The sequence below is a fragment of the Ischnura elegans genome, chromosome 7, assembly GCF_921293095.1.
Source record: "Ischnura elegans chromosome 7, ioIscEleg1.1, whole genome shotgun sequence".
Classification (NCBI taxonomy): domain Eukaryota; kingdom Metazoa; phylum Arthropoda; class Insecta; order Odonata; family Coenagrionidae; genus Ischnura; species Ischnura elegans.
Window position 1 is genome coordinate 22,075,173 of NC_060252.1, and position 15,543 is coordinate 22,090,715.

Sequence of the window (15,543 nt, forward strand, 5' to 3'; positions counted from 1 at the left end):
ATCGATTGGAGCTATCGTCCGAAGACAGCTCCCCCCCCACGGCCGCACTCGGCGCCACTGTCGCGCCGCACTCAATGGAGTTGGAGGGGCATGCCCCTGAGACTCAGTCAGGGGCCCACTCCTTACTCAAACCATGACCTTCGTTATTATCGCTTCCTTTTGTCGATCACCTTCCAACCTATAGAAGATAAGCTTTGGCTCTGCGCCAACGAAAAAAAAGCAAACCAATATACGTGAATATTAAAAAATTAAAAGATGTAAGATACCGAAAGATTCAGATAGTGGGGCCCAGCGCCACTAGTGAATGTGAGGCTGCTAAAAGATGAATACCATGTAAACTTACAGAGTTTCGTAATATTCCGTAATAATAATCACCCCCATTAACAAAAGCAGTCACTGTCTGCTAGGTTAAAGGAGCCATAGAACCCTTTAGCATCACAAATGATTTGCGGGTGCAAACGAATGAGAAGTCTGCATGATTAACTGATGTCAAGTAAACGTAGAAAGGCACAAAGTGAAATCACTAATTAACCACACTCACGGAGGAAGGCAATTAGCATCGCTGGGTGTTATTTACTGCATATTTTTAAAATTTCACCAACAAATATAACGTATTTCCATGCTATAAGCGTCGAATATTGGGAGGTACTGAATCAGCCTTGAACGAACATTTCATTCCGGCAATCTTGCCCTTTTCTTTCTAACTCAATACCCCGTGAAGCATTCCGGAAAAAAACAAGAACTTTTAACCATTTGTTACCGAGATTTTACTAAATTCCTCTGACATTTACAAATATCCGCAATAAGCCACCATGCAACGCTGCAATCACTGTAGCCTCGAAGTGCTCCCTATTGCCATCTGACGTCCAGCTTCAAAACCAGCGAAACCAACAACAATGGGCGCATTCAGCCGACGGAGCAGCTCCGGATCCGCTCCGGAGCGATTCGGCTGAATGCGTGCGCTCAGTAGACGCTCAGTGAGAGCGGTCGGCCATCTTTCTGAGCGTAATAAATCATCGCTCAGTGCTCACGGAGCGGCAAAATATGGCGGAAATTTGAAGAGTATGTGTGTTATGTTGTATGCGTGTTGTTATGCAAGAATTTATTTGTCAACAAATTGTGCAATATAAAATCTTCAGTTTGACGAGTAAGTAACGAATATTTTAATTTAGTTCAAAAATAATTCTCATTAGTATTCGTAATACTGACGAAAATCCAGCTCTGCTGCCAGAATAATAGGTGATTAAACTTATTTACGACAGTGAATTCTTCCGTCACATCTTCCGCAGCTGCACATAGTAGGAAGGTTTGTAATGACGATTTTGTCCCTCGTGGTATAATACCTTCATACTGAATATAGAGGTTAGAATAATTGCCAAATCTCAAAATTTAACAATTTTCGTGATATCTATTGAAATGTTTACTCATCTAGTGTAGGGTATTTCTATGATGAAGATGCACTAAACATCGAATAAGATATTTGAATGAGTTCTCTCATTTTTAAATGTTTCTTTCAGTAAATCTATGGAGCAGACAATACTGTATGACCTAAATGGCAGTCGGTATGCCATCACGGATAGGGAGGAAATACATAAAAGAATTCAGGAAGGTAAATTTATTTTTTTCTACTTATCATTTGCATATTTTAATAGTAGTTGAATATTTTATGATGCCTGGAAAGTGGGATTCTAATATACATATTTAGAAGATAAATATTCAGCAGTTGAGTAAATTCATTTTCAAATGAATCATAGCACCATATCCGGTGAGTTTTGATCATACATTATGATATACAGGTATCAGGTAATATCTAGAAATACCAAGTTAGAGCTAATCAAATCATAAGTGATATTGGAACTTTGGGTTGCATTTAATATTTATCGTTTCACAGATGCGGCTTTTGCCGATGAATATTTTAAGGGGAATTTAGCATCAGCTGAGCTACAGACTCCGTCCACAGAGGCAAGCTCGTGTGCAGGTTGGTAACAGTTAAAAAAAATTAAAATACTGTAACAGCCAATCTGATTCTCTTGAAATACATGAAATTTAATAACATGAATCTTTACAAACAATATAATCGCTTTTTAGGTCCGAACTGGAAGAAAGAGCAGACCCTCTTGCTTTTGGAGGAGTATAGGAGGAGAGTAGACTCATTTAGAGATCCAAAAGTTAAAAAAAAGATTTATGGCAGGAAATTTCCAGAACTTTTACTGAAAAAGGCTACAATTTCTCCGAAGATGTTTAGGACAAAAAATTTAGAAATCTTAAAAGAACATTTACCAGCCTCAAAGACAACCATAAAAATTCTGGCCGAAATAGTGTACGGTGGGAGCATTACGATTTTTTCCTTGACCTTTTTGCCAATGACCGGACCGTAAATATTTCAAACATAATAAGTTCCAGCATTATTACAGACACCTCACCAACACGCCATCAGCCCCTACCCACAGAACCACAGCCTTCAACTTCCCACCCCCTTCCAGAAATAGATGCCGAATCCTCACCCAGCTTACATAAGAAAAGAGCCATGCCACCAAAAAAACACCTTCAACAAAAAAAACTTGATGCTTACCGTAAAATGCAATTGGATGTTGAAAAGGAAAAATTAAATGAATTAAAAAAATTAGTTTCAGCAATTGAAAAAAATAATGCGATCCAAGAGGAAAGAAATCAAATTTTAAAGTGTATTGCTGAAAACATGAAAAAATGATATATATTACATTTAAATTATTTAAATCCTTCTTTATTTAATGATGTATGCCTTGTTCTTTGAAATTGTTCTTTTACTTATTAAACTCTCACTAATAAATCTACGATATAATTTCTTTTGTGCTGCCCTCTTTCATTTCCTTCCCTTTCATTGGGCATCATCTCTGCTGGAACCTCTTCTGCTGCTTCTTCCTCTAACAATTCTCCCTCATTTAGCCGCTCATTATTTAAAATAAAATTGTGCAGAATACAACAAACTGCGACTGTCTTATTAATAAGGAGTTCATCACTCATGTCTAGGTACTTAAGGCGACGAAATTTTCCTTTCAATAGTCCAAAAGCTCTCTCAATTATGCAGCGTATTTTGCTCAGTTTAGTGTTGTAATTCACTGTTGCAGCATTAAGGTGTCCATTATTACGGAAAGGAGTCAGTAGGGAGCCAAGGAGGGGATATGCACTATCGCCAATTAAGTGGTTTTCAGGTGATATCAGAGGATGGGCAGCATTCATCATTTGTCTGTACAGGGGGGAATTTCGAAAGACTCTTGAGTCGTGCATTCGGCCAGGCATACCCACAGTAATGTTAGTGAATTTCATTTCGTGATCACATACGGCTTGTAAAATTATGGAATTGTATCCTTTCCGATTGTAAAAATCTATTGGGTTGGCCTCAGGTTGTTTTATTGGGATGTGACATCCATCGATGGCTCCTATAACACCAGGCATACCATTCGAGCGTTCCCTAAATACCTGATGAAATAACAGGAGAAAATTGTAATTTTTATAGAACTGAAAATTAGCTGAGCAATTAATAACTTAAGCAGTTTACGTATTACTATTTCTTTCTCTTGTATCAACTTACATTTGCAATGGCTGTGGCTCTTTGCATGTTGGGCCAAGTGATTACATCATCCATCAAATTCATTACACCATCAACAATTTGACTATATATTGCATGAGCTGAACTTGGGGCAAGACCAAATCTGTCTCCTGCAGCTAAAAAACTCTCTGGCTTGGCCAGAAGCCAGATTCCCAAAAGAACCTTTTTCTCGAAAGGTATTATATGGACTTGCGGGTTATTTTGCCTCCCCAAGGCAAGTGTTAATAGCTGACAACAAAAAAATTTGTGTTTAAAATTCCATGTGCAGTTTAATAAGTAAGATGCACTTATAAATTCTTATGCTGAAATATATTTTCTACATCACATTTCTCTGAAGGATTGGAATAAACCGTTTAAAATGTGAAATAATAACGTATGTGCAGCTTAGTGGACAATGGTATCTAAAGATATGTTTGTGATAAAGTTAAAAGGTATACTTATACTGAAGACTACTAAGAAAAGCCATATCCCTACCTCAAATGTTTGTCGCTGCATCCTGAAATGACGATAAAAATCGTCCATTGTGTATCGAGGAACGGTTTCCTCGAAGTAGTTTTCATTTCGAGGGGGTACATCTCCGTTATTACGAATTATGTCCCTTCTGTTATCGTCAAATTCGCCGATTACGGCATTTGCAATATCCGGATAATTCAAATCTTGATCTAGAAATCCTATTGCAGCTAATAGCGCTTGCTGATCCATAATATTATATGTTTGCTGTCAATTTAGAATGCAGCACAGACGCCACTTCGAAAATCTTCAAAACAAACTTCCCGCTCCGGATCGTAGCAACTGAGCTTCTCATTCACCGGAATGAGAGCGCTCTTTCGGAGCGCTCGGAAACCTACCCTTGAGCCGCTCCAGAGCGTCTCCGACGGCTGAATGCGCCCAATGAAAGCGCAAGGAGTTTGGTGGTGCTGCCAATGTAATCTCTAATGAGACTCGTCACTCACCTTCTCGGAGCAAGGGCGATTCGCGAATCCACCTGGTGGCCAAAATTCGAAGCTTTGGAAACGCGATCGCGTGAATAAAACTGTTTAAGCGCGTGATGTGGTTTCCGTGAATTTCCTTGGCCGCGAAGATGGTGATTAATACAATTAATATTATATGACATGGCTTCCAAGAAATATAATGTGATAAACTAATTTTGACTGAAATTAATTTTATTCGACTGAAGTTACGTCTAGATAGCATGCGATACACGTGCGCCATCTGAGACCATCCGGGGACATCCACGACATGTTTATACACCTATGTATAGCATTATTAGATATAGCATTTAGAATGACTCTTCCCTGACGAAATCGAACGTCTAACCTCAAAGTTTTTCTTCCCGATATTTACCTACCTGAAGCAAAGAATACTCTCTTCAAAAGATTCTCCTGCAAACGAGCTATCACTTAAATGTATCGCATGCATTTAATAATTTGATCGGAACAGAACGATTTCGAATCGAACAAACCAAAATATTATTATAGAGCCATGCTATTATGATAGAAATGATCATTTTCATAATATTAGGGAATTAAGACCGCTGAATCGATGGGTTTACGATAAAATGGCTGAAAACAAGCTCCGCCATTTTGGTGTGTATGTATGGGTATAAATATCAATTCAAATATTTTCAACACTGCAAAATAGATAAAATAAACTTTATATTGATATGGTATGATAGTTTTATCCATAAAGCAATTTACTAAAGAGGTAAATTTCAAGTAAATAAGAGGTAAATTTCAGAAAACATGGAGGATGGTCGTTAATCGTGAAATTCGTTCAACTTTGCAGTGGCCAACGAAAAATAAATCGGGCATGCCATGCACAATTTTTTAAACACTTTATGCGAATTTTCCACTTCCTAACTCAAAAAAGTTTATTTTTTTAGGTTTTGTGCAGGTTTATTTGGATTTCAGCCCACTTTACTTATCGGTATAAATGCATGAACTACATATTTGTGAGAAATAAAAAGGAATTGTTGTTATTGATTATATCATGACGACGGCCTTTTATGGCATTGTTACTACGCATCTAGCAGTTCCAGCGGTCGAGGTGAGACTGGACTGGTAATTTTCATATCCACCGGACACGTTGCTTAATACGTGTGATCGAAAGATGAAACGGAGACGAAGATAGTCTTCTAGCAAGTTGGCGACTTTCCATTGGGGAATCCATCAAGCTCATCGAAAGAGGATCAAGCAATAGATACCTCATTGTACCGCGGAGGGATACGGGAAAGGACCTTCGACGCACTGCGATGGCGTCATTGCACAAACAGTCATTTCAAAATTACATATGCAAAAAAATAGAACCCACAGTTTCAGGAGCAATTTTTCGGGATCACTTTATATGCATGCCAAAGATATTTTGCACTTTTCAACAATATCATTAGCTTTTAAATTCTCGACGCGCTTCGACAATCCATTACGTCATCAGGTGCAATTGAGTTAGAATTATTCTGAAGTCATTTCTGTCGTTGTCAGAGAAGTGCAATAAGAAAAATTTTTATTTTAAAAATATTTTGATATAATTTATTAAAATTTAATTAAACAGGATAACAAGCTGATTTAGCAAAAATATTGGGAATTAGTCCCAAAAAAATATTCATCATTTCAAGGGTAATTTTTCAAACATTTCGCAAAAAATGTAAATAAAAAAAGTAGGCGCCGTTGATAGCTGATCATTGTATATATACGTCATACCATTATAGTCCGTATAATTCCTATGTCGCCAGCCTGGACATAGGAATTATAATTCTTCCAACTAAAATCTACGATTCTCTTGATCTGTTTAGCCCCATTCTACAAAATTAATGACAGCTCCTTTTGTGTAAAGGTTACGTATTATAAACTTTGATTATGCATATGCAGTATAACATTCATGTATCTTTTACCAAAGCTTTGTTGCAGTAACATGACTCGTTTCTGAGTTAAAGGCTACTTAAGTTGCTACATTCTAAAAAAAACGAGTTCTATCTCTGTTATAACCGCGGTAAATACTACTACAATGCGTCTCTAAAGTTAAAATTCCACCTAAAAAGGTAAATTTGAGCAAGGAAAATAATTATTCACTTAGCTTTCATGCGTTTTTTTTTCGAATATTAGTTATTTTTATCTGAACTCGGCGCCGATAGTAATTACTGACATTTTCAAGGGACCGAATAAGTCAATTGATTGGCTTCAATTCCACGCCTCTGCGCACATAACCCAATCAGCATGGGTGTGCATTACGCTGCGTGTTATCAGCAGTGTGTGACGTCGTAATGCTTCGCCGACTCTTATTGCTGATGGACTTGGTTCTCGCCGGCACCGCTCGTCGCCGACACCGCGTCATTGTTGCGTGCGACTACGTAAGTATGGTGCAACAGAATAGTGGGGAATACGATACGGCACACTACCAACTGCGGAGACACATCGCGAGATGAGAGTGGTCGAAGTCGTAATCGTCGATTTCTAAGAAGCATTACCGAGCGTAGTCATAATTGATTAGGTAATAATTATTAATGATTAATTACATCATTAACTCCACCAAAAAACGAACTTATTTGTGTTTTTTGGTAAATACCTGTACCATTACATTACACGGGCTTAGTAATTCATAGAAGTTGCTATCGAAAATATTATAATACCTATTTTACTATTTTGAGACTCACCACAACAACATTTTCGATTATGCTACGTTTGGACTTTCGTCTACATCTCCACTACCAGGACTACTATTTCATGGCCATTATTTCGGGACTAACATCGCAAAACTGGAACCCATACAAGAATATCTCAGAATGCTTTTCATTTCCTTGAAACATGCCTAAACTTACTACTGGTCCGTGACTTCGGCAAAATTTTTATTTGAGCATACATTTCGGAACGTGCGTATGGTATATTTTATTAATTGGCATGAGGAGATATCTCAATCATATTTCGCGTGTTTAACTTTTCTCTAAGGAAGTCAATATGATTTATAAGTATATTTTATAAAGTACAATAGTCTATATCTGAATGTATGTTAAAATTAATTCAATGAATCTAGGCGGATCAAGTTTATTCTTGGGCTTCTAAAATAAAACACGAATGAACAATTTCTCTTAAGTTCACATTGAATTGCGAATTGAAAATACCGGTAAAGTCGTAGTTGATGTTGCGGCTCATTTATTTTCACTATCACGATATTCACGGCAGTGAAGCCGAACTTTTGACTTTTAAAACATTTCATGGGTGAAGTAAAATCGTAGAAAATTTAATGACTTATGTCACCGTACTCCCAACTGTTGTACTAATCATGCATACATAGAAAAAATACCAAAAGAAACGTAATTGTGAACTTGGATAAATTACAACTACCAACATTTACGTACAAACGTGTGAAACGCAAAGTGGTCTACGACATTTTTTGCCGAAATTGGACAAACTATATCAATAAATGGATTCTTTATCAAAAGATTCACCTTATGACAGAGAGAGCTCAAGCCGCAGTTGAACTGTAACGTCAGCAGATCGCTTAAAGCAACAGGTCACTTGACACAAACTTTTTATAGTAAAATTCGCAAAACATCAAGTATGTCAAAATTTTTATGGCTCAGCCCAATTTGCTTTGTAAAAATAAAATACAGCACAAATCATTCCGTTAGAAAATGACTGTTTATTAAAACAGATAGTTTTCAGAGTGGCACAGAGAACATCATTCCAGAAACTCAATAGGCATTCGTTGATCATCCAAACAAGAGCGGGCTTAAATAAATCCTACGCGGACCTCGTTTGCGCATTTTTTGTGAACGGCTGATTTGCTAACACACCACGCCTATTAAGCCGGTTTGCGGAGTATTATGCAGATGTTGATGGACTCCTCAGATGTCGACTCCAGCGTGTAGCCAGTAATCTTCAATCCGAGGTGTCACCGACGACGCTGTGCTTCGCCCGTTAGTGTTAATATAAAATGCTAGTTCACGTCGGCACCGCGTGTCGCCACCACCGCGATTGATTGATTGTTGCGTACGGACGGGAATGGCGCTGGGGAATTGGGACGGCAGTAAACTAACAACTGCATTGCCACACCTGCTTGAAGAGATTCAAGCGAACGGCAGCCACTCGATGCACAGATATACGCCTATATAGATGGAGATAGTGAACTGGTTGGAGATGGGGATGTATGGAGGGTAAATGAGGAGGAACGAGTGAAATCAGCGACAGCCGCCTCTAATCGCGTGGGATCCTCCATCAACGTCGAATGCAGTCGCCAATCAAATAGCTGCGGATTCACGTCCACTCTTAAGCGCATCCTTCGGACAACATCACGTTGGATTCCAGGCCACGGTGATGGATGACTCACGGGGATTCTACATTTGCACCTTGCAAATGATTACGACAGGAGCGCCGCGCCACGATTATAGGCGAAGCAAGGGTTTTCAGTCGTTTTTTTAGAATAAAATAAAGATTATAATAAAGAATAAATTTAGAATAAAACGTTAGCCAGGAGAAAGTTTAATATACATAATGTGTACCTGTTCAAGCAATTTTATTCCCGATTATTAAATATTACCACCATTAACTTTATCTAGTAAATTCGTAGATTTTTTCTCAGACGACGTGAAACATACCCTTCCTTACCGTTGTACTATGGTAGGCGTGATCACGAGAAGAAATAAAAGGAAATAGACTGGAAAAAGAGGTACATATTTAAAATGCCATTCTTTCCTCGTCCATTATGGATTGTAACGGTATCTCGATTAATAAAATTAATGACGTCACTCGTTTAGATAGCTCATAACGTATTTTCATTTTTCCACTGTTCTAACCTTGCATGGATTTTCTACAGGATTTACCAGCCATGCTTTACCTTTATATGAATGTGGATGTATTTTTTTTTTGTATTGTGCGAAATATTTCTATGACCACGTGGTGTTTATGCGGGAATCCTCTTTCATGCTGGATACTGGTGATTGATCATCCCCATCCAAGCACCCTACAGGTGGCTCGCACAATATTACGTAGATGTAGCTGCTTCTCGTGGCCACATTTGCATAGAGGCACCTGAAATTTTCAAGGTGGAACTACACATGGTAAAATGTAAATTATACCATTTTTTTGGAACAAGAGGGTGGTCAGAAATTGGGGAGCGGTTAAATAAGTATTGGACAAAGGGACAAAGAGCTGACGCATATTTCAAAGCCGCTACAACTCCAAAAAATGTATAAATAAGCTCTCATGGTGTATAGCTCTAACTTAAAAATGACTCAGTTTGTCTGAACTAGGTCGGTGAGTGAAAATCTGTGGACCATGCAAATGTTTTCGTTATTGTGTTACCATTAACCCAATTGATTACTCAAATCATCAATTACTGCTAATTAATGACAAATACCGATGGTAATTTTCTGAATTATTTTACGTACTTCGATGAATCTAACTATTATAACTTCAATATTATCATCTCTGCGTTTACTCAAATCCTTACTGTTGTTCCTTCATTTCACATGGAATATTTTCTGTGAACCCCAAAGGATTTTTATTCTATTTTGTGTTGCACAATGAAGTTCTTCACGTAGACTCAAAATCCCAATTTAGTATTAAAAGACTCGGTCGTTGGAAGGGGAAAATAAGTTACGGCGAAAAAAACAAAAGAAGTTAGCAGAGGGAAAGTTGAAAATGTGATCCTTACTTATTCAAGCAGGTTTACTCCCGGAAAATTCCATTTTACCACCGTTACGCTGATTAATTATTTAAATCTATTGAGATATATAAGAAATTCAAAGATGACAACGAAAATCGTAAAGAAAAGTCTTTAGATGTTTCTCTTGGATTAAACGAAAACATGAGGGTACTAAGAGTCTGCAAAGCAACTAATATCCAATTCCAACATTGAAGCCTTAAATATTCGATATTCCAATGGGAAATGAAACTACGTTAACAAAGGAAATACTTAAAAACGACTTTATTAAAATTCTGATACAGCTCAATCTTTACATTAATCTTAGCCAAGAGGGAACTGCACTAACTAATCACAGGCAAGAAAATTGTAGGTCCTTTCTATTATAAATTGGAATGGGCTCCTCGAAATAAAAATAAACGAGAAGACATTTTTGCATTCGGCTTCGGCAATAAATTGAAAAAATAACGTATACATTCCAAACATTTTAAACATTTAAAACGTTTTGTTTTCCTAAAATAGCTTGATACATTGCGCTGTCGAATAAATTCAGTACTCTAATAATTTATTATCCATTATCTTACCAATGACGTGATAAATATTTCTATTTGACTAGTAATTAACTAATTATCATATTTTAAATATTCTTAAGTAATTAGCTCCTTCCTTTATTTTCGGCGTCATTCCCTTAGTAACGAGTCCCTAAGATATGCATGTTGGAGACCAATGATAATAAATGTGGACATGTTATTTCACAGACGGCAATATCTCATTGAAAATACCCTCCGTAATAACGTCAGATTTTATGTTTCAAATTTCCATGCAATATAAATCCATTGAAATGATAACGTGACAGTGTGTCTTTTTTGGGAATAATATAAGCCAAATGCTAAAAGGGCATACTTTTCATTTATATTGGTTTAAATGGATATAAATGAAAAGTTAAATTAATAAAAATTTTATAAAATAAATTTTTATATTAAAAAGTTAAAAGTTAAATAAATAAAAGTTAAAAATACGATAAAATTCAATAAAAGGGAGGAAAACAATGAGAGAAACTAAATTTTCATGCAAAAAACGTATTTTCTTCGATGTTTATAGAAATAAACTTTTTTCCCTTCATCATTGGAATGAATGGCATGCAGCAGAAAGAGAGCTGGCATTTAGCATTCCTTTTAGGATGCTGGCCTTGGAGGTGACCGCAAATAGCAGACACTTGTCCATGCGTGGTGCAAGTGTATCGATGAAAAACGGACATCAGCCTCATCAAGGTCACAGTGCGACAATCGAAACACTTAAACGCGGAGAAAGTGAATGAAAGTCAGACTGGATGCAACTCATTACACCCTATTCAAAGACATAAGGAACAGCGATTTTACTATCACAACTACAAACACACTGCCTCACCAATTTCCATGAATCTTCACTGACCTTCAACCTCTCCTGCATTAAAAAAAAATAAAAAATTTCTACTGGAAAAAAAATTTTAAAAATACATAATGACATGTTACGAGAAATTGAAATGACAAAATAAAAAAAAACAAATAAAATAATTAATGAAAAATAATTTGTTTGCATATTTTAAAGAAAAAGTTCACTGATTCATATTAATGAATATTTAAGATATAGTTAACGCTTACGCAAACAAGGCAATAAAGTCATAATACAAACAATTGCGCCCAAATATTTATTCGAATTAAAAATGGGTGATTGGTGTGAACATATTTTTACAGGAGCATCCGCCATTAATGTTGAGTAATCCGCGAGAACCAATCAGGTGAAAAGGGGATGACTTTCTCTCTTTTTTTCCTGGATATAGACAGTTACTTATACCACTTATCAATAAATGTATTCAAAGTTTAGAGCCCTGAAGATGTTTTTAAAATAAAACGAAACGTTGGCTGCTAACTTTTAATTTATTGACCTAAACTCCAGGAAACATCATAACTGTCTATATCCAGGAAATAATGGAATACCACATAGTTAACCAAGAGTTGATGACTTTCTCCTCTTTCACATTACATCATTCGAATACCACGGGAGATCAAATCTTTTCATAAAGAATATTTTGGGAAGAACATTTGTTGAGATCGAGTCAAAAATTACGGGGCACAAATGTGCCATCAGGCTCGAACTCAGAGGAAATTTATACACGTCGACATCGGTACAATACCCTGCGAGCAGCCCATAGGGTATATTGCCTGTTCTACACGCTCGGATCAGCTAATCCGGCTAACAATTAGCTCAGCCAAATCGCTCAGCGCGAAATCATTCTTACCAGTCAAACCCTCTTCATCTGATGGCAATAACTGAAAGCTTAAGAACACTTGAGAATCGGCGAGCGCTGAAGCATTATATGGAAAAGGTTCTAGCAAAGCAGATAATTACCGGATTTATTTTGGCAGATCAGTGTATTCCCGAGTTAATATCTGGGGTATTTCTACGGAAAGAGATGAATTTAGAATAATTAAGATGATTTTTTGTCGGCTAGGGCGATAATACCTTCTCAGGTTTTGTTACAGGTTAAGTTTAGAATTTTGAAGTTTTTACATCGAAAAAAATCCAAAATATATATTTGTTATATTATGACTCCGTTAATTAAATATTGCGACTGTTTTGGATCATCAATAGAATGGTTATGAAGGAGACCGCGAGAAGATGGCAAGAACGCTGAGCAGAAGGCGACGACGGTAAAGGATTTCAAATTTCTTATTCACTGGGAACCTATTATAATATTCCAGTAAGAACGTTGGTCTCATCCACAATCCCATTTCGAGCGCGCACCACTAACTTTGTCATTTATGAGCTCAGTGAGAAGATCCACACTCAGAAGAAAACCAAACGCATCCAAATACTCGCGCCATGTGAGAGAGAGGTGATGACAACAGCGCAGCGTTTAACTTAAGGGCGTCCCAGGCGAGGTGATCCGACCCCCTCGGCTGTCCCGTGGTAACGTCTCTACACGGCAAGATCAGCCGCCAGGACGGCTGATCCCAGGCGCTGATCCGAGCGTGTAGAACAGGCATATGGCAGCGGGAGATAAATCACCAGGATGCAGCATGCAGGAAGATCTCCACGCGCGTACCACAAGGCCATCAAAATATTACGGATAGTAACAACAAAATAGGTGCAAATTCATGCAGAGGCAAAAATTGCCAACGGTTATAAATTCCGATTGTAAATCCAAGCAAGGTTAGAACAATAGGAAAATAAAAACATGCAATGAGTTTATCGCATTTTGTAGCGTCTATTTTTTATTTTCATAATGATGTAGATGACGATAACATGTAGTGAAACACAGTTATATGAAAAAATACATAATATTTTAAATAATTATGTCGTAGAACAATAACAAATTAAGGAATAAGACATATAGTGGTGGAGGTGTAGCTTGCCCGCGCCCACTTGTAGCTCGCGGCCACGTAGAGTCCCAGCCAACTAGCAGCTGGCCAGTCGCTCACATGCTTTAAGCGGTGAGTGTCGGCGGAGCATTTAAACTGCGCTCGGCACAATATGTACGAATTTCGCCGTCGAAAAGGCAAATTTGCGTACAATATGTCATAAAAGTTCAGTCATTGCATCTATGTCGCATTTATTTGCGCACATCGCATCTATATCGCATTTATCGCATTTGCGATTTTCACGCATCTTTAGCAATGAGTCGTCCTAGCGTGTGACGCCCTTCATTTTATTAATCGAGACAGTTTTTTACCCTAATAAAGCGAAGAAAGGATGATATTTTAAATCTCTCTCTGTTTTGCAGTCTATTTCCTATATTATTTTAATATAGTGATTGCGTCTACCATGGTACGACGGTAAACGATGCTATAAATATGAAATATGATTTTATGCTTTCCCGGCGAATGATGTGGTTGAACTCTTCTTGAGATTCCCACCGGGTTAATTTTTCCATAATAGCCTACGTTTCAAGTTGCGACTTGGGGCTCATCCTCAGGGTTAAAATGTTGTTTTATTTGTTTGTGGTTGCTAAGTATCATGGTTACAATAAATTTAGTTAGTTCAATACATATATATATATATAAAACTAAAAAGTACGATGCCAGTTCTTCTATCTCACCTACTGTTACTTATGAAACAGTATTTTTCCTTATGTTACCTTTTACAAAAAAGGTACCGAAGTCGGAGCTTGAAGCGTTGGCCATTATGGAAAAATTAACCCGGTGGGAATCCCGAGAAGAGTTTACCCATAATACTATACATATACATGTGTTTCTTGACGTCTGAAAAAAGTCTTCTATCAAATCCATAAGTTCTTCCAAGAGAATTCAAGCTACTACGAAAGCGGTGAAAACCGAGCATGGTGATATTTGAATCTCTCCTTTGTCTGATGTTTTAAAGAAGCACGGATGGGCCTTAGAATGTACGAATGATGATGAGCCTTCTTCCCACTTCACGTCTAAGCAAATGCTTCACCACATCACACGGCCTTGAGTGAAGTCACGCCTTCCCACAGTTCCATGCACCCTCACGGCAGCAAACAAACAATCGAAGAACAAGTTCCGTTCCGCGAGACCTTCAGCGAAACCCCTCTTTTCCTTTCTACCACCATCTTCATTCATGTTTACTCCGATGGCTCGTCGTCCATATCCATTTCATAACATCATTAAAATGATATATAATATTTCACCTAAAATTGGACCCTTAGTTTCATTAGTAGCTCCATCATTATAATCTAAAATAGCGCCTCCGGGATAGGCATCTCAAATATTATAGACGATTCAAATTTTTTCAAAAAATCTGGCGGATATCGTAAACAAAAATTTAGGGAGCCAAGCCGTATTAACTACGGCCGTCCCGGTGAAACCAGCGGTATGATTACATTTCAGCAACATACAAACGAAATGTAGGTGTAGTTTATCTATTGAAATTTGTGGTTTTCCGGTGCGTGCTCAAGCCTGGAACACACGATAATTTTTTCCGTCTCTTCCGACAGATATCTCCAACTATGACTACAATTATTGCGAAAAAATGACCGTTTAAAACAATCATTTTCCATTATGGCTGCACGGATGGAAATCTCATTCCGCTTCCATCACACAGCACGTGCCTTTTCCCGACTCTGAAACCATCGCTGGCCTCGGGGTTTAAGGAATAGTAGACAAGCATAAAAATATTTTTATAAGATAAATAAAGTAGCGTATACAGTCAAATATACACATTTATTATAAACCCTTAAAGGAAAATACAAATACATTATCATAAAATTAACTTTAGCGTTCTAGCTGTCTTTGTAGTGAACAAATTAATTCACTCCTCGGTGTCGATGTCCATTCCGCGGTGGATTGACATCAAAGCCAAAC

General features: G+C 37.5%; 3 protein-coding genes across 4 annotated transcripts in view; 2 read left to right on the plus strand and 1 right to left on the minus strand.

Annotated features, from left to right (window-relative positions):
* Positions 1–15,543, plus strand: part of LOC124161883 (protein THEM6) — a 102,378-nt gene that overhangs the window by 55,740 nt on the left and 31,095 nt on the right. The gene's annotated exons all lie outside the window — the stretch shown is intronic.
* LOC124161884 lies at positions 907–2,659 on the plus strand. The gene is made up of 3 exons (XM_046538133.1): positions 907–1,609; positions 1,892–1,978; positions 2,089–2,659. Exons 1-3 carry the CDS (start codon positions 1,525–1,527, stop codon positions 2,376–2,378), a joined length of 462 nt encoding a protein of 153 aa, XP_046394089.1. The 5' UTR covers positions 907–1,524; the 3' UTR covers positions 2,379–2,659.
* LOC124162563 (protein ANTAGONIST OF LIKE HETEROCHROMATIN PROTEIN 1-like) lies at positions 2,671–4,402 on the minus strand. The gene is made up of 3 exons (XM_046539139.1): positions 4,064–4,402; positions 3,572–3,817; positions 2,671–3,498 (listed from the first exon to the last, which is right to left on the minus strand). The coding sequence occupies exons 1-3, from the start codon at positions 4,289–4,291 to the stop codon at positions 2,791–2,793; spliced, it is 1,182 nt and encodes a 393-aa protein (XP_046395095.1). The 5' UTR covers positions 4,292–4,402; the 3' UTR covers positions 2,671–2,790.

Coding starts and splice junctions, on each gene's coding strand:
- LOC124162563 (XM_046539139.1), bottom strand. CDS start 4,291: ATGGATCAGCAAGCGCTATTAGCTGCAATAGGATTTCTAGATCAAGAT. Junction 3,818..4,063: donor TGCAGCGACAAACATTTGAG/GTAGGGATATGG, acceptor TTTTGTTGTCAG/CTATTAACACTTGCCTTGGG. Junction 3,499..3,571: donor GAGCCACAGCCATTGCAAAT/GTAAGTTGATAC, acceptor GCTAATTTTCAG/TTCTATAAAAATTACAATTT.
- LOC124161884 (XM_046538133.1), top strand. CDS start 1,525: ATGGAGCAGACAATACTGTATGACCTAAATGGCAGTCGGTATGCCATC. Junction 1,610..1,891: donor ACATAAAAGAATTCAGGAAG/GTAAATTTATTT, acceptor ATCGTTTCACAG/ATGCGGCTTTTGCCGATGAA. Junction 1,979..2,088: donor AGAGGCAAGCTCGTGTGCAG/GTTGGTAACAGT, acceptor ATCGCTTTTTAG/GTCCGAACTGGAAGAAAGAG.